The sequence below is a fragment of the Aptenodytes patagonicus genome, chromosome 1 (genome assembly GCF_965638725.1).
Source record: "Aptenodytes patagonicus chromosome 1, bAptPat1.pri.cur, whole genome shotgun sequence".
Taxonomy (NCBI): Eukaryota; Metazoa; Chordata; class Aves; order Sphenisciformes; family Spheniscidae; genus Aptenodytes; species Aptenodytes patagonicus.
The window spans coordinates 96,303,560-96,330,421 of NC_134949.1; the positions used below are offsets into that span (position 1 = coordinate 96,303,560).

A 26,862-nucleotide genomic window follows, 5' to 3' on the forward strand; every position below is an offset into this window, starting at 1 on the left:
CACTAATGTTTGCCATACTAGAAGTAAGAGGATTAACAGGCTAGTGCAGACAGAACTGAGGCATGTCAGTGCTCTCATAGCATCTTGCTGCATTACACATTTGTGTGTTCTCATTTTCTAATGAGAAACCATTTGTTTTCCAAATGGTTTGTTTCCAAGCTTTGTTAACCAAGCTCCTGTACTAACTAGTAAATTGTATGACAAACTAGTTATAAATAGATTAAGTGTGACAGAACAGTGAAAGAAAACATTGTTTAGATTAAAAAAAAGGCTCAGCTTAAGTTAGCAATAGTTTTGCTGTGATATGGACTTAGATGGACACTCACAGAGGCCATGAGGTCCCCACCCTCCCATTGATGCATCCATAATATGAGCTTGTAGTCACAGTTCAGGTATCCTCTAGTTTCAGTGAGATTTTCTGTCATCCTGTAACACATCCATTTTGTCTGTTAACTATCAGGATGGAAACAGGAATAACTACATTCATACTTGGTGATATTTTAGATTTCTAGAGCATCTTTCACACAAAACTTTCAAATCAACTAGAGAATGCTTTTATTCCAGCAATTTGTTTATTCCATTTGTTTTATTTTCACCTTCTCATCTATATGAAATATACTTACTTCTTAACTGCTCCGGTTTCTCTTACTTCTTTCCATTCTTCATTCAGTGCAGAGGACAGAGAGATAGAATAGCAACCACTATTCTGCTTATTCGCAAGGGCATAACTGGGCCTGGCCACTTTTCGTTTTGATTCCTACCAGAAAAAATCCAAACAATAATAATAGTAAAAGGCATTACACAGCTTGATATGTAAAACAGAACACACAAAAACCAATCCTGAAGCCCACAGGAGTACCCTGCATCACTGAAGGGGAATCTTGCTGGAGAGCAGAAGTGTAAACATCAGTTTTTAGGCAAATGTGCCACTGTTCAGACAATAAAAAAGTTATGTCCCTTTTAAAATGATGACAGGTCTTCATCTGTTCATAACCTCTCTCTAAAACTGTTTAAGCATTATTCAGCCAAGTGACACAGAATTGGTTTTGGACAAGAAACAGGACCTGAAAGGATGGAGACAAGTATCAGACTGTCTTACTAAGAGTTGTGTATGCTTGGAAGGTTGGAAAACCTAGTTCTTAACAATTTGCCTAAAAATGATACAGATTTGAACTGGCTGGCTCAATTTTTAAGTTCCCAGTTTCACAGCCAGATTGATCTGTTGTCTCTGTGCTTTCTACTGATGGGAACAAACATATGTAATTTCTCAAGTGACAATGATGTGGGGTTGGGTTGAGACATTGACTCCTCAGAGGGAGGTGTATTAACAAATTAACTTGCAGAGCCACATGTCCTCAGAAGCCTTAGGAATCATTTGGCATTTCAAGCTGTGGAGCCCCCACAAGAATGACTAGAGGTGTCTGGAACAAGCAAGATACACAGCTCCTCCTCTGCTGCACCCCTTCACTTCCAGCTCAACTGAAAAATGGCTCCATCACTCATTACTTGATTAACTCCCAACCTGCTGCCCAACTTGCTGCCCTGGAGACACCACAAGGGCAGGAAATCCCTGTGGTTATAGGCATATGCAACCATGAGTCAACCTAAAGCTTCAGTATTTGCCATTTACTGATGAGGTCTATACACTATCCCTCTGTGGACACAATCTAGTTTACTGTAAATCTTGTCCCATTGTGAGAGAAATGACAAACATGACGTGATTTTTTTTGAGCTATGGATTAAGAAAGAATTTATTTTCTGCAACTGGCTGATCTAAAACTTACTAGAATATGTGAACACCAACAGGTGGTGATGAATCAAGCAACAGCTACTCACTAACCTGAACTGCAGGCTCATGAGCATCTGAGGTATTCTCTTTTGACATACATTGCTTTAGTAGATCCTTACTGTAACTCATAAAAGAGCTCTCTTCAGGACAAAGGTCCTTAAACAAGGGTAATGCTTGCTTCAAAGACAAAAGGTCAGGGAGATCTGGTGCTCTGTTCTTCTTGCTCACATCTGTAATCAATTCAGTCAGTCTGCCTTCTTCCCATTCTGTGAGTGGTTGGGACAGTTCAAGAAATACAAATTCACTAGATTTGGCTGGAAAAAGGAGAGAACAGATAGTATTAACTATTAGTTATGTGATAAAAACTTGTCTGCACACCCACAAAGGAGCATAGAGAGACAATGGCAGCAGGGGGAGCCCAAATAATACCCTGCCAGGTTCATCGCAGGGGCCATCAGCCCACTAAAGGCCCACCTCCATAAGCCCAGAGGAGCACAGAGGCACAATGGCAGGTAGGAACCCGAATTAAGGACTGGGAGGGAGGGACACCCGGTCTGGGCCCTTCCCAGGGCTGTCCCAGGAGATCCTCAGCCCCAGGGTCCAGACCTGACACCCATCAAGATGAGTCCATGCCAGAGCACCTTTTGAACTGAGGGAGGGTTGCTGCTGAGGTGTACGGCACATGTGATGGGATGCAGGGGAAGAGCATTTTGGGATTGCACAGGACTTACTATGGGATGTTTCAGGGAAGAACCAAAGGCAGGCAAAAGGGAGGCATTTGGGTGATCGGGGAAGGAAGAAGTGTGGGGAAAACAGAGGGCTAAGGGCATAAAAAGGACCAGTTGCATCTAAATACTTTGCTGGTCAGTGCACTTGTCTGGCCGTGCCCTGATCAGTGCAGTCTGCCCTATCTTCTTACTAAATTCCTTTCTAACTCTCTCCTGGGTGAAGGACTCTCTATTTCATGTGTGTGTATGGGGGTCTGAGTGCAGCAACTGGAGTGAGTGCGCATGTGCAAGTGAGCATGTGATTGCTAGTGAAGATCAAGCCAAACAGCCAAACTAGGTGAATAGGTGAACTGCCCTGGGAGCCAGGGGGGTGAGCAGGTCCCTAAGGGACAGTTCTGGCTGTGAGACTGCCTGTGTATCTCTAAGGATGAGAGCACACGGGGGTCAGCTGTTGGGACCCGGGGAGTCCTGGCTAGCTGTGTGCACATGACGGTCTGTACCAGCAACTGGCAGTAGCCTCAGTGGCTTGTATGTCCAGGTGCCAGCAACTGGGCAGTTGGGATCCAGGGCCAGCAACTGGGCAGACTGAGTGTCTGAGCCCAGCTGAGGGGGGGGGGGGAAGAGAGAGAGAGAGAGAGAGAGAGAGAGAGAGAGAGAGAGAGAGAGAGAGAGAGAGAGAGAGAGAAAGTATATATATACACACATATATATATATATATATATATATATACTTTCTCACTAGTGGACCGCCATCCTGCTCAGCCAGAGAGGGGAGCAGGATGAGGCTGTTGCTGCTATCTGTGTCTGTATGAGTGCTGTGTGTCTGTGTTATCTGTGTGGCCAGCTATGTATATATGTGGCGCGGGTGTGTGCTCTGTGTGCTCTACCTATTGGGACTACATCTTCAGCCTTGCTACTGGTTGGACCTGGGGACATGGAGCTGCAGCAGCCTCACCCCTCTCAGGCTGTCAGATCTGGCACAATATGTTTTCCTCTAATATTAACACACTAAGAAGGCAGAGCAGAATCATAGCAACCATTTCCACAACCTGTAAAACCACCACTGATTTGTTTCAGCAAGTCTCTACATACATTTAAAAATATTTACATTGCTACATATTTAAAAGGCATAAAACATTCAAGCACAGAAAAATTTAATAACAACTCCTGAAGGTTTCTCCTACAACAAGAATGTAATCAAGGTAAATAAACCTAAGATTAAAAAGTGCCTCACAGCTTCATACTCAGATTCCGCTCATTTCACTGGGAGCTGGGTCTATAGAAGCTACCAGTAACTTTGATAAACTTCCATCAAGTAAAGGTAATTCACTGCTAAAATTTCATTCAGTATCTCACTTCAAACTACTCGTGCTCCTTATGTAAAGTTAACATTACTTATAATTTTTCTTCATACAGGTGGGGATTGTACAGGCTAAACATACTGTTAAATTTCACACAGGCAACTGACATCATAATTTTGTTAGATGTCATTTTCCAATGATTTTGCTAATGTAATTGTGTGATTGTGCCACTCTGAATATTTGAGCAAAAGTTATATTCAGTTTTACAGAGCTTCATGCTAGAAAAACAAATAGAGCCAGTCCATAAGACCCTACAGACTAAATAGCCCATTCGGCCTTTAGTAGAAATTTTCTCCGGTAATAATGTAATGGCCCAATGCAGTCTTGTCAAAGATCAAATCAACCTTTATCTGCCAAGCCTTTCGTCTAGCATATACATTACTCAAGACTAAGGACACTTAAAACATCCCATTTACTTTAAAGGGAGAGATACTTCATCATACACAAGCCTAGTTTCAGAAGGCCTCCTCACACAGCTTACAACTGAACTGTGTTACAAGGTCTTTTTATTAAGTAGCAGTAGTTTTTAATCACATTATGTTAAATTTTTCTTCCAAATACAAGTATAGCGAGGCATTTTAGAAAAGCAAAACTGACCAACTTATCTTTAAAAAGCTATAGGCTTTCCTCAGTATTCCAGAAGCACAACTGTAAAATAACTGCTTTACTGACATGCCATATATTAAACCTCTTCACTGCATTTAAGGAAAGAGATTACTCACATGGCTTGCTGATAACTAACTTTCCTAATTGGGTTTCAATCTTTTCTACATAATCCACAGACAACCAAAGGAAAATGATCGTTGTTGAAGAACAGCCACCATCACTTCTCCACAAGCCAAACCTTCTCAGATCCAGAGTATCCACTGTCAGCTTAATATTCTTATTAAGAGCCACTGTAGAAAATAGAATTTAAAATAACCATATCTTTCACGGCCATGGGTAATTATAAAGTCATACATGTTATAGTAATTACATACTAAGATGTAAGTACAATCAGAGTGTATTACAACAGTACTTGTAGATTTTATTCCTGGCACTACATAAAATGTGTTGAGAATTTAATACTTAAATCAGTTATATCAAACTACATAAAACAAAGTTACCAAACTGTAACACCAAAAGCTAAACAACTAAATGCAGGGTTCTTAATGAAAAAAAACAACTGTTTTTTTCTCAGAATAACCACAGTTAATACCTATAAATATAGAAAAAATATTGCAAATCATTAACTCCTATTTGCTTTTAGTCAACCCAATTCAGAACTGCTCACAAACCTTCTCCTACAAGATACAGAAACCACACATCATCTTCGGAAAATGGACTGAATACAAATCTACAGTTACATTCCTCTTAGCTTTAGTCAACTCATACATTTTTCTTTCATAAACCTAAGGGTCTAAAACACTAATCTGAAAAGATTAATGTTTCACCTCAAAAACATGCATAGTCATATTTGCTATAGTTCAACACAATATATGCAGGAATGCGGGAGGCAAGGCCATTAAAACTACAAGTTCACCTTAAAAGCGTAAGAAGCTGCTAAGATATTAATGCTTACACTACCGACACCAATACTTGTTATTTATTGAAAAATATAAATTTAAAAAATTATTTAAGGTCTTTGTGAAAGCAAGTAAGATTATAAATTATTCATAATATAAATATATACCGAGTATTTTAATGCAATACTTTAAAGATATAGTTAAGAGAAGGCTAAAGAAAAAAGTTCTCTTACCCTGAAATGGGATTGTAATATACTTGGTTGTAAACTGAAATAAGATAAAAAAAAAAAATTAGTTTGCTTTTTACAAATTGATTAAAACAAAGTAAGAATTTTTAATTATCTGCACATCTTTCTTCGCTTATGGCCAAATAAAATGAAAATGGTATCACAGAATCATTTAGGTTGGAAAAGACCCTTAAGATCATTGAGTCCAACCGTTAACCTAACACTGCCAAGTCCAATATGCCTAATTTGAGACTTAATATTGCCTATTTTACCTAAAACAACACTCCTAAATATATATTGCAGAATCTGAATGACAGAAAAATGACTTCCAGAGGTGCTCAGCACTGAGAAGTAAGCAGAAAGTTGCAGAGCTGCCTACAGGCTCCTTAAGAAGAAAAAAAATGATGAACACTTGGGACAAAAGGAGCTTATTTGTAAGCACCCCATAACAAAGACAGTCAGCTGCACTATTTGAATTAAGGACACTATATAAATGGTCCAACACTGGGGGGTTACTTTGCTATTTACATTAACCTTTGAATTAAAGGCCTTTAGAGTTTCCACTTACGCTGCTGCTACGTTAAAAAGACTCGGGTAAATAAAGAATACTTTATTGTCACTTTGGCAGAAGGTTGTCATATACACTGAGTGAAGAGGTTTCTCTTACGTTACCACATTAAGCACAAAGTTGTTTTTTCCAAGGAAAAATTTCATTTTCCACCTAAAAGCATTGATTCTAAAAATATTTCAACTCATCTCTCAAATGATTTTGGCATATTAATTTAGAAAATTTCTATGAAGTGTTTTAATTACTACATGAGCACTGCTGCACAAAACTGTTCTGTGAAAAGCTGAAATTATTATTACAATCCAAGATTTCAAAATGTCTTACTGTAAGCAAAAAAAGATATACATGTTCAAACATTTATTTTTCAATTGCAATATCTAGAATGAGCCTGGTCAAAGACCTGTTGAAACTCCTGCAGCTGGTACTCCATTTGAAGTACACCTTCACTTACATTTCTACACCCTGTGAGTAGCACGTTGCTTATGTGTTAACGCTTTTAGTGTTGTTTTTATGCTCTTTAAAGCTACAAAACAAGCAATTTTCTGTTTCAAAGGAAAGTTTAGCACATAGTATATATCTGAACTCTGATCACCATGGATTACTTTATTCTAATATCTGTACTATTTCCGAGAAAAGTAATTGTTGTTTATTTCAAGTGACATTAACTCTAACATAGCCATTATTTTTCCGTTAGAATTTGTGAAAGGCTTCCTCAGTGTCATTTCTGTTCCAGTACAGCATTTATACAGAACCTTTTCCTCTGAAAACTGGAGCCACAGAAAATCACAGTTAGCTTTTCTACTGACAGCAATCCAAACGTATGAGGTCATGGACTATGCACTCCATCATTTAGCCAAAGCAATTTTATGCAACAATAATCAAAACTCAGTGCTTCCACACTAAGTACCACTAGCTTTGCTTAACCAGAATTTTAATTTTTAAATATTCTCAAAATATCACCATAATAGAACAACTTACCCTAGCAGGACTTGTTGATAACCATTTAAATTTCCCTATGTATACACTATCAAATTCAACATCCAATGCTGGGTTCATCTGTTTTCTAGGTGTGCTTTCAGAAGGTAAGCTGACAGGACATTTATCTTCAATTGACTCTGTTAAAAACTGGAAAAAAAAGTATATTTACTACAGGGATTTAAATGAGACACTTCCCTCCTGTAACCTTAGGAATTTTCTCTTTATATTTTTAAGAATTTACTCCCAAAGCCAATTTCCATGTAAGAATTTCATATTAAAAAGCTGTAGATGTTATTACATTCATTACTGACAACGTCCTTAAGTGCCTAACAGTATCTTACTCCACCTCTAAAGTTCCCATTGCCAAGACATAACTTGTGCTCTTTATTAATCTACAGCCAAGTAAAAACTCAAACAACAGAGCAACAAAAAATATCCCTCTTTTGATATCAAAGGTACAGACTCTAATTCAGTGCTTAGGATCAAAATGATGCATCTGTAAGAAGAGGCAGCAATGGCTTTTCTGACTTGTTTCAGGATTACAGAAATAACCCTGTCGTGGTTTAATTTCAGTCGGCAACTAAGCACCACGCAGCTGCTCGCTCACTCCCCCCCACCCGGTGGGATGGGGGAGAGAACTGGAAGAGCACAAGTTAGAAAAACTCGTGGGTTGAGATAAAAACAGTTTAATAATTGAAATAAAATGATAATAATAATAATATGATAATAATAATTATACACAAAACAAGTGATGCACAGTACAACTGCTCACCACCTGCCGACCGATGCCCAGACAGTCCCCGAGCAGCAGCCTCCCCCAGCCAGCTTTCCCCAGTTTATGTACTGAGCATGACGTCACATGGTATGGAATGTCCCTTTGGCCGGTTTGGCTGTGCCCCCTCCCAGCTTCTTGTGCACCTCCAGCCTTCTCAGTCAGTAGAGCATGGGAAGCTGAAAAGTCCTTGGCTAGTGTAAGCATTACCTAGCAACAACTAAAACATCGGTGTGTTATCAGCTTTGTTCTCATCCTAAATCCAAAACACTGTACCAGCTACTAGAAAGGAAATTAACTCTATCCCTGCCGAAACCAGGACAAACCCAAATCCAGGTCAAAGCAGGCAGCACAAGGCTAATCAAGTCCAAAATGGGGCAGCAACCTTTATGGCTAGTTTTAGATTCAAATTCCACTGCTAGCCACACAGGAAAGGGAACTTTACCCTATCTCTGTCTGTTGTCAACAAAGATCCTTGAACTTCTCCATGCACTGAATTACAACAGAGGACTAGATAACAAGAAGAAACTACTGACTTAAACTACGATCAATATAAAACATTGTCTGAAAAAAACTTTTCACAGATTATCTTCATCACGTTCACCTCTAGCTCAGATTACTATTTGATCCTTGTTTGTAATATTAAACATTTCCAAATGTTTATTTTCAAAATATGAAATACATTGTATGTTGCAAAAACACTCAAGCTTCAGAGCCAGAGATCTTCTCTGAAGACTGTCCAGAATTGTATCTGCGAAATAAATTACTGCAGCTACTGCTTGTTGCTGGGACTAATCACACCTGCTCTAAGCATTTCACTTTTGTTCTAACATGCAAGAAAAAATAAAACATTGGAGAAATAAATTAAAGGGTTGGCATAACAATACATAGGCCAAAAACTGGACTACCTGCTCTGTGTGACTTTCCATCTTGTCTTCCAATTGCTTTGCTGAGAAACAGAAGTCAGACTGTTTGTCTGTTTCTTTATTGTCAGTGAAATTATCCTGCAGCAGCTCTGTGCGTTTTGGTTCAGAAGGTCCATCTTCATCGTCACTGGAAAGGACAACTAAAGAGGAAAAAAGAAGAATACATATACTACAAGATGCAGACTTGAGAATGTTTCATTCACTGCGGATTTCAGATGAGCAAAGAATTCTCTCTTGCAGTATGTAATATCAAAGTACACTGCCCAAACCAGTCAAGGTCTGCATGCACGAAAGTGTATGCAACAAGTACTGCTTTGTATCTTTATTAACACTTTTTACCCAAGATCCTCAAAATTATTTGACTATTAAAAGAAACAGGCCACAACATAGCTGCTTCAAAGAAGAGAGAATATTTTTTCTCAGTTTAACCATCATTAAAAAGTACAAGCTTGATTTTCCACAGCCACAAAATCAGCTGCAAAATAAGGACTGGAATGTGAAAATCCTGCTGTCTCTCCTGTTTCTCAAATACAGGACTCTCTACACTCCCGTAGAGGACACTGGCACTAGGCACCGTTCTCTAACCCGCACAATGCATTACAAACAACATGATCTCTGTCTTCAATCTTTTGTTCCATATGTTTCCACTAGTCAGTCATGCATGAGTTCTCCTAGTACCTAAGCATACCAATAGTAATTGTCAGCAGCACATATACAGTACATACTTGGGTCAACTGAAACAAGTTGCCGATTACCCCTGCGGATGCTGCTCCGCAGCTTGCTCAGGTACTGTGATGTGTCCGTCTTTAATTTCCTGATGGTACTAACTCGTGGTGAAATCACATCCTCACCAGTGGCAGAAAGCTGTTTCTCTGACAAATTTCTGGGAGGACGCTCTGAGCCAGGTTCCTCTGTGCAGCTGTGAGCAGGCCTTAAGTGGCTGTGGGTAGAATTGTCTTTATAGCCTCTCTCTAATGGCTGCAGAATACAATCTGGCACCAGAATTGTATTAGATCTGCGACTTCGTCCATCCTCACAGGATGTTCTGAGGCCAGGAGACTGAGTTAAACTCAATCTTTGCTCTTCCTAGAAAACAGGAATCAGAGACAGGATATGTGTTTATTTCTTGACATTTCTATGATGGTTCAGATCAGTGATCACTGAGACTTAGCTATGTGCTAGACAAAATAATTATAGCTAATGCAGCTGCATTTAGAGCTCAAGTCAGGGTAACTTCTCCCTCCTCGTATTCCGAAGGTTATTAGATAAAGGTATGAGGGACAACCTTTTAAAAGTCTACTATGACCCTCATTCAAACTGAACAAGAAACTATTTCTTATTTTTTAGCAGCTCTCTCACTGTCTGACACTGAAAGACCAAGCACCAGTGATGTTCATTACTTTGCAAATGTGTGGCTTGGTCAACTGGGTGAACAGGACTCAGCAACTACCTACTTCTGTGAGGTTTTAATCAGAAGGTTACAGAGATGCCTTCATTGATTTATATTCAAGCACTTGAATACACAGTTTGTACTTGACTGACTGATTCCCTGAGTCTTTTTTCTTTTTTTTTTTTTTTCCCTTTCAAATCTTAATGACAAATAAGAACAAAACTTTAGGGAACAGTACGACAGACTGAGGAGGAAGGAGAAAGATGACATCTGCAAGGCCTCAATAAACCCAGAGTATACTTTGTAATTTTTGTATCAAAGTCCCTAATTAGTTCTATACCATCTGTGAAAGAAGCTTCACTTAAGTAGCTAGATGCCTTATTTCCTAAATTGTTCTAGTCCATGCTTCTGTCTGAAGGAAACACTCTCATTCATCTCTCACCACCTTTCTGCTACAACAAGCGTATTCTGATGTTGTGGACAGAAGTACATATACTCACTCTTCCTGATGCACCACTGAACTACTTTTCTTCAACAGGTATAACAGTATCCCTAGATACCCTACTTATTAGTATAATTCTTTTATTTTGGATGTTGCTACTGCTGCTGCTGAAGTGTGCGTACATGTGCGTACACAAACGCATACATTAAAGTGCAACTTACAGACAGTAGAAGTGATTTTTCTGGAATGTGTGCATTACAATCATCAGAAATATGGCCACTAGATCTTCTTTTCCTTTTCTCAGAATCAAAAGAGCCCAATTGCTTCTGACTAAGAGTGGTGCTGTTCATGTTTCTGCTCCTCTTTTCCAGTTCATCATAGTTCTTGTTTTCTGTGTCAAAAAAAAAAAAAAGTAATTTAATGCGTTATCCTTAAAAACCTTTGTATTTCTTCGTATCTGTTATGTCTTAACTAAAATGCATGGAAGCAGATACCTTCCATGATAGTTCTTTCCTTTTTTAATTGTGTGGCTGCCCAAATATATTCCCTAAAATAATTAAGGAAAGATTACTATTGCAGAATTAGTTAAGATAAGGATATAACCAAATTCATAGCTCCCTTCCAAGTAAGAATTAGCACTCCACACTCCACAGTTTTTATCTTCTGCTGGATGCAATATTCTCCATTTCCTGTTCTAACCTGCAAATATTACTGACCAGTATTAAAAAGATAGTACGTTCTCCCTGGAGACTCAGCATAGAGCTCATAATTTTTCAGCAGTAAATACAAATATTGTCATATAGAATAAACATTTTAGCAGGGCTCACAAACCATTTGAGCATTCTTAATGTATTACATTCTTGAGTATAAAAGACTTTTTATAAAATCAGGATTATAACGGTGCAGCGAGGCTTCCCTCAGTTTCCTTTTTCTTCCACAGATCTGACTCACCATAGCTTTATTCCTATTTAAAAACAGCTATTTGATATATTTTACCATATCTGTAAAAAACTGCATTTTGAGGAAACACATACACTGCATGCAACACCTATTTTATTTCTGTGCTCTCTTCATAATACTAGACTAAAAAAAGAAAATTTCCCAGTACTCTCCAAAATTCGTATTTAAATGCCAGATTATTGATCACTACAAACCTTTCTTCTGCAGCTCCCGTCTTCTAAAAGTGAAGACATTATTTTTTTCTGGTTCCTTAGAAGCCTTGGTCAATTTACACAGATCATCATCTGTCTTTCTCAGGCAATGCTCAGACCTGTAAAGAATATTAACTATGACTTATCTTTAATTTTGAACGAATACTGAATAAAAATCCTAACAGAAACAAGAGTTCGTTAGACCACAAACTTCTGCCTCTCTCGTAAGCATGTGGAGCTTGGCAAATGAAACACAAACCAATTCAGTTCCCATTATGGAAATACACAGATACTCTGACATTATTAATGAAACGGATGCTTCTAAAAGGCACAAAGAATGGAAGTCTGACATGCTTGACATCAGGCACTGAAATATTATTTTGTTGTAAAGCATGACTGCAACAAGAACACATAACAAAAAAAAAAAGAGAACAACAGTCAGTTGAGTGTATCCTTGCCTTTGTCATGAATGCGGTGGGAATGAGGCAATGTAGTATATTTTTAATTTAGATTTAGAACTGCTAATAGAATCCACTGAGTAAGTTCCTGCAACGAGAAGAGATTTGAAATAGAAATTCCTGCTCAAAAGGGCCTGAAACAGTAACTTTGAAGGAGGTGGGAGGGACAGGACATGAATGAGGAAGAAACAGAAAAGGATTACAGTACGAGAAACTAAGCAACCTACAGGTGTTCAGCTGAGTTTGTAGTTTCATTCTAAAAAGAAGGACATGCAAGAAAGTAATCAGGGTTTGTTGGGGTTTTTTTTAATTAGCTTTTTTATAAATAGGAGAATATATTCAGGAGGTACTGATAGACTGAACAGTATGACATCCTCACATTTGAGGTCTGATCTTGTAAACCTATTCTCAACTTCTCTGGAGGCTAGTTACAGCTGACAAAAGTCTACATAACTGTATTTTGGTTTCTAGTGTATGCATTAGGATAAGATTTAGTTATATGTTCACGTGATATTTTCTCACATGCACTTAATTACATTCAGTATGCAGGACTTCTCTTCTGAAAATTTATCAGGGTTACAAGATAAAAGAAACTAACCTTCATGACCTCTGCTTCATTATCTGTGAGAGTTGGAAAATAAAAAAATAAAGAAGATTTCATAGATAAAGCAATTTAATGCTGCTCTGGAAAATCTGTTCCATTTCTCCTTTTGTCACCTCACTTAATCCAAAGGGATTGTGTTCTTTGTTTTATAATGTGCCTAACTCAGAATGTTACAGTCTCCAATTTGCAAAGAGCTAAGCAATCATCACAATGACTGAAATCACTGACAGCTGAGCCTGGACCCGTAAAGAACATCACCAACCATGGGAAAGAACATTCTTGACATCTCTAACTAGATAGCCAAAACTGTTGGACACTTTCTGAACAGAGGCCTATTCTTCAGTGCCATATCTGTAGATCGGAGTATCGTTGCTCTTTGGGAATACTGTAAAGACAAATAAAGACTTCCAGAGTGCTCTGATACTATAGTGATGAACAGTATATGAGCACCGTGAAGAAATTACTGATTATTTTTCCATTCACAAAGAATCATGAATTGGACTATATACGGAAAAGGTGTTCAGTAAGCGCTATTATTCATTCTGTATATTGAACAAGACAGTCTTCCATAGATAGGCAGCTCTAGTTCGGGAATAACCTCACTACAGAAAACTTGATTTTGGAACCCACATCTTTCTCCCAACTTAAATATTTGTATGCATAACAGCTATATAGATTTGACTGCCTTAAAAGACCATACAAAACCATTAAGTGGCTTTTAGCATTTGTTTTACACCAACATCACAATTCAGGCATTTCAACAATAGGAAACATTTCAATAGGAATGTTTCAGCTAATAGACTTCCCTAAACATATTTACTCTATAAACAAATTCTGCACATTTTATTTTCACTTCCAATCTTTGCTGATAACTCAGTTTAAAATGCACCTCTTAACAGATAAATGCATAAGCTAAGAAGCTATAGCAGTATATACTGAAGCATTCTGAACAGCCATGAGAAACAAGTACGAAACACACTTTAAAACCCTAAGCTTCTTTACATTTAAGACCTACCTCAAATTCGTTAGTTATACTGATAGGTCAGCGGTGACTTAAGCAAATGCATTTCACACTGGGTTGCAGTGAACAAGCAATGCAATATCCACCAATTCCGTAATACCAAAAGCAAGAAAGGAAACAGGGAACTCGCATCAAGTTCTAGCTGATAGAGGAAGGTTAACTTATTACCACCCTGTCCTGATCACAGACAATTCTTTGACTTAATCTGAAATTTCCATAGTACAAAAATGGCACAATTTTCACTAAAACAGAGCATGCATTCTACCTACTCTGACGATACAAAACAATCTCTATATGGCCATGTGCATATATATGCATTACCATTATAAGGGGGGAGCTTTTAATCTCCTCTTAGTTACATAGAGGTGACCAGGATCAAACCACATCTGTGTTGAAATAATTCCTAAATTCTCCATTTCCCACGTGATTGGGAGCAACTTGCACTAACATGCTGGTCACTGGGGAGGGGTGGAAAAATCCTCCTAATGTTGATTCCTGCTAATAACAAGCCTTTTACTTAATACATTAGAAAAGCATATCACAGGAATGGAAAATTAATCCTTCAAGCAATGAACCATTCCAAATCTAAAGCAAGCTGAGTATACCAACTACTAAAAAACTGACTATTTCAAGCCATGCTTGTGCTTAACATAAAACTCAACAGCTGCCCTTCAGATATGAGCTTGAAAAAATATGCAAGATGTTTCCTCAGATTTAGAGAGTTACACACAGGAGTTCATGCTTTCCTCTCTATGAACCCACTACCTCCCACCATTCAAAACAATACCAAGCGGAAAAATTGGATACTAAAATTATAGATCTTAAAGATTTTGTAGTAAAACAAAAAAAACCCCGACAATCCAAACAAACTCCCCACACTTTAGTCAGCCTAAAGTTATGGAAAACTACTTACTAGCAACAAATGTAATACTTCTAAAATGAGACAGTCTAATAAACTGTTCTAAATCCCTCATTTAAATTGCAGCTTTGTCAGATTAATTTAAGCAGCAACAGGGATCCCAACAGAAAAAGAGAAAGGAATTCTTACTAATTTAGGTTCTCCAAGACGTTCATGTATCAGAATGAGGAATATGACTTACTTTTCTCAAGAATTTTTAAGATTTCTTTAACCTGGGAACTGTTGATTATTCCTGCCCTCACAAATCATTCTTCTTTTCCTTCCTATTTTCTTCCCCCAAATTTCTTGCTATTCGTTCCTGTGGATACTTTGCTGTTAAGCAAAGAGGCAGCCATAAAAGACAAGAGGAAACAACTTAATCTGAATTCAACTGCTATTTTAGACCAAAACAAACATTATATAATTCTAATATCTGATTTCTGCTAGCTTTATATGTCAAGAGTTACTGTGAAGCTCAGTCAACCTAAACATAGGAAGAAAAGAGGAAAAGTAGGTGTTAAGCAATGAGAGGACACACACACAGCCCTTAAACAATGGCACTCTGTTGGGATTGAGAACACTGGTGGATTAATGTGAAAAGAAATGAACTATCACAGAGAGGAATTTGGAGAAATTTTGCAAAAGAAGTTACTTGAAATCATGCTAGACCACATTAACAGCAATGGGAAAGCAAGATTTTGGTTCTGGACACAAAACCAACTTAAATGTGTTTGAATTACATGGCCATCTTCACAAATCAAAACACTGATCCATTGTAAATGGAAATTCCTTCTATGAAAGAAAACTAGCCTATTAACATCAAGTACAGCAAATCAGAATAAATGCAATGTTAAAATGGCTCGCTGGAGCAGCATGTTAGTTTGCACTCAGGAAACTGATCTCCTGCTTCAACACAAGAGTATAACAAAAATTATTTCAGGGAAATTCTTTTCCATTGTGAAGCTATGTCATTTCAGGAAGACTGGCAAAATCAGCAGTGAGTAACATACCTTTCAGACAGAAAAGAACTTTCATGAGGAGAACTTAGTATTTGACATGTCTGTAGGCTGGCAACAGATGATGAGGGTAGTTGACCCGATTGTAATTTGTCAGCATCAGATAAATTTGCACCAATTATTACGTGGCTGTCTATGTATTTTCTTCCAATTTTCGTCCTCAGGACATTCGTCAAAATAACTTTGGGATGCCTGCCATATATATATAACAGTAAATCATAAATACTGCACTGAAATCTAGAGAAAGAAACTTACTGTTAAATTCATATATCTCAGAGGCTTGATAATCAAACTTCATTACTTTCAGTCCCTTAGAGACAAAACAATATCCCACTAACGAACTGAAAATCCAAGGTAAGCAGATAAACACAAAAAAGCAACAAGAGACCAGGGTAAGAAACGCTAGCCATAAAATTTCACCTTAGCCAGATACAATTCACACTGCATTGCATCTAACACATCATCTAACTATTGTTTAAAAACTGGTAAATGTTTGTCTCTGAATAGCTTTCATGCAACATCTGTACACATTTCTCAGAACTATGGAGCAAACAATCTTGATTTTCCTGTGAACAAGAAGCCTCCAGTAAAATAGACTGCATTTTCTCAAGCACTTAGTCAACAGGTAGAAAAGTAGCACACACACAAAAAGGTAGCATTAGATTTTGTTCCCCTCCTCAACCTCCAGGTAGCATTCTACAGAATAGCAACAGCAAGACTCAGAAAAACATCTGCAAGTGTTAGAAGAGACAAGCATCAAAAAAAAGCTAAACAGAAATATGAAGATGCAACTGCCCATTTGACCACAGATGTGTAAGAACAGCACAACTTACTTCATACAATGCTACTGCAGCCAGCTTGTAGAGCCTTTGATTTACCCACTTAGTTTCTCAAACTGGGATTTAAATTCTACCACTTCCATTGCAATTTATTTTAGATTAGGATGTAATGCCATGGCCTTTTTTGAATCTGTTATGAACAACATTGTCTTTTGGGTATCGACTGCATAATTCTCCTGTTGTCTGTATTCATCCACAAAGTACACTCCAGCACAGACTGCGTGAGGTCTGGGGAGCACTCAGATCTCCTCGTGCACCAAGATGTAAATTTGCTTTTAACCAGGAGACCACCTTACAGACAAGATATTGCAGAGGCACACAGGTGATAAGCAATGAGGATATGATTGAGAGGAAAAGTCTAATATAGAAGAACACTGTAGTCTGGATGTAACCTCCACTAAAGGAAGCCCCTAAACTGTTGATCATCATCAGCTCAGAGAGAAAACTCAGTGAAAAAAGCATTTGCTCTGGCCATACTTTTCCCTAGGTATCTGCAATCAACCACTGCTTGGCAGGGGAGGAAGATACTGGATTTGGTGTGCTTTTCTTCTGACCCTTTATGCCAGTTCTCATATTTTCATGTGTAATCTGAAATGGTTAACAGTGAAAATACACCTTGATACCTCCTCTGAAAAAAGAGGGCAGTTAAATGCACGTGTACTCTTCTTTTCACAAGAATAAAAAAACCCAAACATTTTGAGTCCAATGGCTGAATCAGAATTCACTGGTCTTGTCAGTACAGGACCATATAGAAGCCATCCGATCAGAAAACCCACTACAGCATGCCTGGCACCATCTCTCTCAATGATTATCAAAAGGAACCAGGTACAAGGGAATTCAGTAAAGTCAAATGACATGAGAATATAGTTCATGAAAAAGACAGCTGTGGTACAACAAAGAATACTTTCTCATGAAAAAACAACTGCAAGGAAAATTATTTTGTTTCGTGACACGAGGCAAAGACAACGTACCTTTTAGACAGAAAAAGGCTTTGGAGAGTAGGGTTTAAAATTTGCCATATCTTTAGGCTGGCAGCAGATGATGAAGGCGGTTGATCTGACTGCAGCTTGCCAGCATCAGAAAAATTAGCACCAGTTTTAGGTTGCGCCTGTGTGTATTTTCTTCCTATTTTCATCCTCAGGACATTCGTCAAGATAACTTTGGGTTGCCTGCCATACATATAATGATAAATTAATAATAGGGTGCTGAGAACTTCTGAAGTCACATGAATTGAACAAAGCTTTTCTATGAGTTTACTGTCTCTGCATCATACCTTATATCTTCATTAGAATTAAGTTCACCTCCCTGACAATTTACAAAGCAGTTCCCTTTGGAGAAAAGGAATCACAAACACGTCTCTTGATCAGGACAGCCTTTCAAGGTTTCTTCTTCTGGCATCAATTACTAACACATCCATATGTGATTCTGAAGAGGTAAACTTTCAGTGCAGAAGCATGGAAATTTTGGTGCATCTTTTTATTGCAAAATGTTGGAAGTAGTCACTATGGCCTTACAAACTGTTCTGAAAGCGTACACTTGAGCATTTGCAGGATATGAAAACAAGCACTCATATTGTGGCATCTTATTTTAGAACCATGAATGTTATTGGTTCCCATATCACAAATTAGATTATGATCTTGCTGGGGAAAAAAAACCAAACATCAGGAAGCTAGTACAATCTCTCACTTTTGAAGTTCCAACTGATTTCTACTCAATTTCACTAAAGAAATTACATACAATTAGGAATTACAAAGTTAGTAAAAACTCCCTGTTGAAGTTCTTTAAACCAGTATCTATACTTTGCCGATTCTGCTAGATTGGTACTGAAGTCTTCACACAAATAATTAATTCTGCAGCATGGCCAGTAATTTGGACAGTTTCCTTATAAGCCGATAAGCATTATATATCATAGATGATTTGTCAGGATTGACTTTATTTTCAAACAGATGAGAATTGGACTTGTTTTCCCAGGACTGGTCCTAAGAGGACACTGAAGTTCAGGCTCATTTATTGGTTTTAAAAGATTACCGAGGCAAGAATTGCTTTTTCTATTGCATGTCTTGTGTAACAAACTAAATCGTTCACAGCGTAGAGCAAGAATCCTTCTTTTATAGCTACAGAAAGCCTTTTACTACTCACATAGCTGTTACATGCATGCTACAGTGACATTTCTTAAGCAAATGGCTGCTATTCCTCAGTGGGTTAACAACTGTGCAAGCAACTTTTAGGAAATTATAGTTGTCCCACTGACATGCTGCATTCAGCTCAACAGCATGCTTACATGCTACCTAGTGGCAAACAAATAGGTATGGCATGAAAACTGCTGAAGCACAGATATGCTTGAACCTAAAAAAAGATTTGGAACTGCCATGCTAGTGAAACACGTTGAACTTGGGGAAGACGTTTCACATAATCCTTGTATTTTGTCCTTACGGTAGTTGCTGCGTGTTGAGACTTCTTTTCCCTGGTTACTTACCGTGTTAACAAGACACATGACCCGTCATTGAACTTGAAAAAGACAGTAAGGTTCCTATGCACAGCTTGGAAAACCTGCATATAAGCTATGAATGCGGGTCAATTTTATCAGAGCTCTGCATCACTGAATGCCATAATGTGTATGCAATGAGCTGCTTACTCTTAGAGCTCTGCTATGCATTTCCTAGACCAGTGGTCTCCAAACTTTTTTGATCATGCACCCCTATCAGTAAAAGTATTTTGAGCACGCACCTTCAACATGTCTATTTAACTATAATTTATATAGATGTACTAATATTATGTACATTATAAAACAAAGTTAAAAAGGATGTGATAAAGATAAGATGAACATTTATTTTATTTATTAATTGTACAAAAAAAATGTTTCCTTCCTGCACCCCAATGGATTGTCTTGCACACACCACACCTTGGAGACCACTATCTAGACAATGGACAATAAACCTAAATGGTTCCCATTCAAAGCTAATTAACTTAAGCTCAAGTGAAGGCTGTTTCCTCCGCTCCCTGGGCTTCTCTTAGTTTTTCTTTGGGAAACTTCTAAGTGGTAAAGACAAAAGCTTTGTCTCAAAAAAAAAAAAAATGCTGAGGGATTAAAAAAAACCACCCTAAGTTAAGGCACTCTGATGCCAAGAATCTAGACAGAGGAGAGAGTGTTATGTAAGGGATGGGTCCTAATTAGCTGTTGGAAAAACAATCCAGGGTTTCTGAAGCGAGAGAGTCACTCTATGAAGGCAATGAGAAGTCATATGTACAAAGACAGTCTCATTAGAAGACCGACCTAAACCACAGGTGTACTCCCGAATCTTTTAGGCAAAGTCAGGAAGAGGCAGGCATACATTTGTTCTTTCACCTAGACGTGTATATACTCTATGACTACTAATGCAAAAAACTGTTGTTTTTAAGAACCTATTACAAATTCTGAGCATGTGCTTCGAACACTGTAGACCTAGAAAAAGTTTGTTCTACACTCCAAGGATCCAGAGATTGGAGTTTCATTTAAAGATATGCTTTAACTACTGAAAAAGCTTAGAAAGTAAATACAGGTCATGAGGGACAGTTTAGTTAACACTAATGTCTTACATGGTGGAGGCCAACTGTAGCAGCCTAGTGAGCATATACCAAGCCTGCAAAGCATTCTCAATTTAACATAGGAAGCGAGAGACTTATTTTCTACAGAAGTCCCCGCTAAGTCAGAAGTTCTAGCTTTTTTCTGGGCTTCTCAAAATGTTCAGAGTTGACACATTAACCATAGTTTAATACATCAGAAGAACTTACAGTGACCAGACTTATATATCATTTGTGGTTTGTCTAACTGTAAGGTATATTAGAAATAAGGAATATATAAGCAATAGCGAAGGAAATAAAGAATATACACATTTAAGAAATGTGATAAAAATTCAAAATTCAGCTACACAAGAACCTATTAGACTGTTAAGAAAATTTACAACTACTAAAGCAGTTAAAGGCAATTTCAAGGTAAAAGCCATCAAGTAACTCGTGCAAATTCATCTTATGAAACTAGACATTTACTCTTGTGCTTTAATTTCCTCCTTAAAGATAAGGAAGACCCAAACTACTTTAGAGGTCCAGTTACTAAAGAACTGTAGTGGAAACACATTTCATCTTTTGGGATGCCAGAAGACATGAAACAATGAAAGACTAAGCCAGATACTTCCCCTCTTCCCCTAACATGACTTGAAATTACCAATCAAACCTTAAAGTATCTAAATAGCATTTTTTTCTCCAAATAGAAAACAGTTGCAGAAGTGGGCCCTAGCAATACGAAGATGTGAATTAGAAATTGCTTCTCCTTAAAAAAAAAAAGTTTTAAAATCATTACTGTAGAGCAACCATGAGACAACATGCGTTACTCTCTGTGGAACACTTCAGTTCTCCTGACTAGAATCATGCTGAGCCTAACAGTCTATTTCCTAGATCTAAATTCTTTCAGTTTTCATTGTTTCACCTTGTAGAAATGCCAGATTTTTTTTCTATTTGTCAAACACAAGATACCATAATGAAATTTTACTAAATTTAGCCTGAACTTGCACAGTAATTAGTCCAGTGGGAACATACACAGTCAGAGTCTTTATTTTAATTGTATGATCAGGACTTGTAAAGATAACAGAAAAGATTCCAACCTTTAGGGTCTTTAACAATACCATCATGACAGAGAAAGCCCACAGCTGCAGGTAAAGGAGTCAGAAGCAGAATTTCCAGTGAAAATGGATTTCACTACCTATAGTTTGTTGGCCACCTTGGAAACTCAGGTCTGACATCCTTTGCTCACATTCACATCAGACTAGACCTTGACAGGCTCCAGGCCCCTCCGTAATTTGGTTTACTGATTGTTATTAGGCACAGAATTTGTAATGTTTCCCACTCCCTTGATTTAAATGGGGTTTACACATTTTCAGCAAGTATCTTTGCAAAAATGATCTTACAATTTAAAGCACACATGTACTCGTGCAACTAGATTTGCACTGGAAACCTGTGCAAAGAAAAGGAAACTTCAACAAACAACAAGGAAGAAAACAGTATACATTTGGCTATTCTTAAAGATGTCAGTGCCAGGCTAAGGCATCACTTCTTACGTGGCACCAGTTTTTGACCGAAGACCTTGATAGGACAGCTGGTTATGACCCGATCTTCAGAGCTGTACAGTGACTTCAGAGCTTTCAATGGCTTCCCTTTCTAAAGGAGGAATGGCATCTGGTGGCATTTCTTGAAAAATCATGTCATTAAAACTGGGCGTAAAATAGATTCAGGAAAAACATCTACACTTAAGCCAGCCTGTACATCTGTAAGCAATGATTGGGACACAGATCCCTAAATTACCTGTTAAATTGTCCACAGAATAGAGTGAGCAAGTCATGCAAAAGACATTTCAGAAGATAAATATTAGTGTCAAGCAGAAAAAAAGCAAGCGAAGTATACATTAAAAGCAAGTCCCACCAGCAGACCCAGCAAGTAACCTGCACAACAGTAAGACTGGAGGCATCTTGGTGAAGGAAAACCAAATGGCGACTATTTTTGTTTCTAAAGCAAGCACCTACTGTACCCCCTCTTATCTACCTCCACAAAACAGGAAAAAATACATAAGCAAAGGTAATCAAAATATACTTACACATTAAGGATGGAACAGACAAAAAAATACATATTTTTTGAAAAATGCTGTTAGCTGCTCCTGGCAAGTCTCATATCACTTTTCACAGGCAAAAAAGGATTATCCTACCTTACAAAGCACAAGACCAAAAGCTATTAATTGTTTGTACCCCTTTGGGGAAAATGTTTGACCCCTATTTCACCCAATAATCCAGAGCTGCTAGATCCAGTTCCTTTCTCAATGATCATATTCGTGTACACACCAGTGTTGTAACCACTGGCTCCAATTTGCTCAAATTTGTATTAGAAAGTGATCAAAATGAGACCTGGAGGCTACTGCTTTTGGAGTAAATTATTATTAATTGTCTACACCACCATTCTTCATGCCTACATTCTTCTACTAGTAAACCCGAGTTTTGGGAAATAAATATTTTGACAGTGGGATGCCACACACCATGGGAGAGTCACCCTGTCAGGTCCCATAAAAGCTGAACATCTGTCCTGGGTTTACAGAATAAAGCCACTAATAGACTTGATGCGTGTCCAGCTATCTGAGCTTCTGCAACACATGCACAGCTCAGGAGGTCCTTGGCCTTTCAGAGCCCAAAGGAATAACACGATGCACTATCATTAACGGGAAACTCTGATTGCCACATTCACTGACTACACCCTGTCGAGAAGAAAGCCTCTGTCTGTCTTCCTCCTGCTTCAAGGCCCTTACCTTTCATCAACTGATTAGAAGTCAATGTTTTAACAGCAAACATGAACATCCCTACTAAACTCCTTACTTTGCTGGACCAGGAAGTTACTACTGCCAAAATGCACTTGTCAGGGCAAGGGGAACCAGTATGTACATGATTGCCACAAAAAAACAACTGCTATGGTGTCAGTACTTGATTCAGCCATGACATGTATTACAATTAACATTTAAAATACTGAGCTGAAAGAATCACACGCATCTTATTTAAGTACTCTTCCCACCCTCCCCCTAAAGAAAACTTGACAGACCAGGACAAGAAGCTTGGATTTCAAAATAGTGTTCTATTTTGTTCCTTTTTTCTTTTTATTTCCCTCTTAGAGAATGCAGGAGTAATACAGCTGAGGTAAGCTCTATTTTCAAGTGGTGATACCTACCCTTGAAATAATGTTACCCCCTTCCTTGCCAATAAAAAAGTTTTGTAAGTGGGATACAAAACATAATTGACATTATATAAATACCATACCTAACTTTCTGCAATGACACTAATAAATTGGAACTATTCATATTCCATGACAGTCCTAATCTGTTTTGAGACATAATCATAGGAACATGTAAGAGGCCTCCAGCGTATGAGAAGGACTAGGGAACTAACCGGCACTGAGAGCCCTGTCTGGGATCACAAACAAATCACCTGACAGTGACCTTTCATAAGGCCATGAGCAGAGGTGTTCAAGTGAGAGCAGCTGTGGTTACTGCTTCCAGCCCCCATGGTCTCATGTCACAGCAGGACTGACAGAAGCAATCAACTACTAAATTTTGTAATCCAGAACTTCCGTTAAAAACACAAGTGAAGGTGGGTTTGTGCTAATACATCCACTTTGTCCTTTCTGACTAAAATTAAGTGGCAATTACAATGCTCAAGCAACACTTTAGATGAAACATGCCTCCCTAAATATCTGAGATTAGCTCCTATCAATAAAGATGACTGTTTTTAAAACATCAGGAGCTAACAGGAGTTTGTCATTAGACTTATTCCCTGCTTTTCGATGCAAATGAAAAATTCCTCACGGGAAGAAGGAACAGAGAAACTTTTGCATTAGAAAGATACTCGGCATGCCACTTCACACTTACCTCTCCTGAGTTTTGTCAGTTCTTAGACTTTTGCTCAAACACCACCTCTTTAGAACCTGTGTGCTCTTTCTACTTATTATGCAATGAGGTCAGTGTGCCGATTTTGACTTACTGAGAAACACTGGGTACCCAAATGGAATATTTAGAACAAGCTTTATTTGCAGACAGTAGATTAAGTTTATTTTACAGAGAACCTCCAGCTAGTTTCTAGACACACATCTTTTTCTGACAAAGTGAAAAATGCATAGGTTTAACATCTGAATACTTACTGTCCCTTTACAGTCTAAATCATTTCTCACTAATGTGCTGGTAAGGATTTTGGTAAAAATGATGGAACACCCGCAAATGCTACTTGAAAGTCTTTCACATATCAAAGTTCACATATGTAACAGATCCAAAGGTAGCTTTTTTTTTTTTAAGCTCCTCAACATTGTAATGTCTGTTCAAAGTTTACTGAAAGAGCTTTAGAGACTGATACCAGGTATCAACCATTTCACAGCATAATTAAAACTCAGGAAACTGCAATTACCACAGCTTTTAAGTTCTGCTAGGTTGACCCTGTGAGCCACTCCCTCAGTTAAAGTTACTGAGAGAAGCATTTTGAGGTAACTACATGTAAACTAGCAGCTATGCCTCTGAGGAGGTATGAAAAATAAATTCAGAATCTTTTATAAGTTCAGCTCAAAAGCGGCACATCGGCAGTCTTATTTACTCACTTAGGTGTGTTGACTATAACACAGAGGTGAAAAACCTCTAGTTTTTTTACTGCCTTCCCCTACTAATCATCCTATTGCTTGGGTTTTCTTTTGTTGTTTTTAAGAGTTGATAAAGCCAGCTTAATGACTGTGGACTACAGAGCAAAAAGTGACAAGCAAAAGATAATCTGGGAAACTTCCTAAATATCTAAAATATCTAGGGCTAGAATGATAATTTATACTTAGAGAGTAATGAACACTTTTCAGGATTCCAAGCAGGTCAACAAGCAGTAATTCCTCTAGTAAGTGTTGCATTCCCATTCTGATGTCGCAGTCTTGTGTTGTGTTAAAACAAAGAAAAAAAGTTATGGTTGCTTCGTAATTCACAATGCCATTAAATCACTGAAACATGATTCTCTGAAGGTGGGCTACCTAACAGCTTGAAAACCATCTCTGCATGACACAAATAATTAGCTAGAGACCAGTGACACCCATCTTCAAGAAAGATTATGAAACTCTGAATATACAAACAGAGAAGAACTAATTTTCAGATGACTTCTTACCCAATTGATTCTTCATCATTAGAGCTGTGTCTGTTGCAGTCCTTTTGCCTTTTTCCTTTCGTGGAAGACTCTCTGTTGTTGGCACTTAATTTCCACTGAAATAAAACAAATAAAATTGGCAGGTTCCAACAGACATAAATATGTCATATTACACTAGAAAAGAGAACAATGCAACTGATCAAATAAAGTAGAGCCACAAAGAGTATATACAACAATTTTGCAAAGAATTAATTTGCTTGATCTAAAGCACCCATGTACCACCTGATCTTGAATGGAACTTTCTTCTCCTAAAGAAATTTGACAATACCAGACAATTCAATTATTTCCCTATTTAAAGGAGGACTATCCCAAACAGAGACTTGAATATTAGGCCTGTTTTACATAATCACAAATACACAAGATAACCTCTACTTTCTTTAACTCCATGCATTTAACCAAATTATATTCCACTCAAAGATATACAATTCTGAGAAGAAAAAGGAATTTGAAGGTTTGGTACTTGGGTGGCAAAACCCGCAACAGCAAGACTTCACTTTTTCCAAATTCTCTTACCTTACCAGAATGCATGTGTATTTTCAAACTAAATAAGTGAAGTCCCACCAAAACATACAGTTATTTCTGCAATTCCAGAAACCTCTCTCCCTCTGCCATCACCTCCTCCTAATCTCTCCTCACTTTTTTTAATATAAAAGACAATAAACTAAATAGATGTTTGAAAATTATGCCAGTCAGGCTGAAAGCATACAAACTTAACTTCATTTCTGTTTAAGAGTGGCGTGAAAGGGCATCTGAAAAATTCATGATCACGCATATTTTACATACTTTAGTGAAGTCTGAAAGGTGCATCCCAAATCAATCTTTTCCCTACCATAGGGGCCAACTCTGTAATGGAAGATACCCTCATTATTAAAACAGCTGGCAGCAAGAAATTGCCTTGAAGGTGCTCTCCCCTCCTCCTGCCTTCAAACATTGTCTAGTTCACCTCAGAGCACTGGTCTTCAAGCATGTTAAGAGACCTATATGCCCAAATTGCTGAAAGCTGCACAAAATTTCTCAAACAGAGCAAACCCTGGCAACACTAAATACAACCTGGACAGACCTTTGTATGGTTAAAACAGTAATATTTCTTTTAATTATGATACCTCATGAGCAATCTTTTTTTTTTTAAAGTAGAATATAAAAACTAGTCAGTGTTTAAAGCATATGGAGCCCTCTACCACACGGAAAAGTCTGAAATATATAGACACAGCTAAGAAAAATAAGAAATGGAAAATCAGACAATATACAGGAAATAAGAAAAAAAGATTTTTCAATTCATCCAGTCTAATCACTGTTTTTAGAGGCAGAAAGAAAGACAGGAAGAATTCCATACAAGTACTGTCTGGCTCTGCCTAAGAGGCTGCTGCTTGTAACCACAGGAGACATTACTTCTGACTTGAAAACCTGATTGTAATTGGATGCTCTGCTCATAGAATCATTAAGGTTGGAAAAGACCTCCA

The 26,862-nt window shown here is 37.9% G+C and overlaps 1 protein-coding gene across 13 annotated transcripts in view; it reads right to left on the minus strand.

The window, feature by feature from the left end:
- Positions 1–26,862, minus strand: part of SENP7 (SUMO specific peptidase 7) — a 49,015-nt gene that overhangs the window by 16,014 nt on the left and 6,139 nt on the right. For 9 of the 13 annotated variants that reach the window (XM_076350019.1, XM_076349964.1, XM_076350046.1 and 6 more), the window contains 12 exons: positions 25,364–25,458; positions 17,645–17,842; positions 15,829–16,026; positions 11,841–11,956; positions 10,908–11,077; positions 9,580–9,940; positions 8,837–8,994; positions 7,157–7,303; positions 5,617–5,650; positions 4,601–4,774; positions 1,841–2,103; positions 624–757 (listed from right to left, as the gene is read on the minus strand). In XM_076350019.1, the coding sequence (XP_076206134.1) occupies positions 624–757; positions 1,841–2,103; positions 4,601–4,774; positions 5,617–5,650; positions 7,157–7,303; positions 8,837–8,994; positions 9,580–9,940; positions 10,908–11,077; positions 11,841–11,956; positions 15,829–16,026; positions 17,645–17,842; positions 25,364–25,458 (2,048 nt within the window). The remainder of the gene's footprint in view (positions 1–623; positions 758–1,840; positions 2,104–4,600; positions 4,775–5,616; positions 5,651–7,156; positions 7,304–8,836; positions 8,995–9,579; positions 9,941–10,907; positions 11,078–11,840; positions 11,957–15,828; positions 16,027–17,644; positions 17,843–25,363; positions 25,459–26,862) is intronic. The other 4 variants (XM_076350027.1, XM_076349974.1, XM_076350053.1 and 1 more) reach the window with 4 other exon arrangements.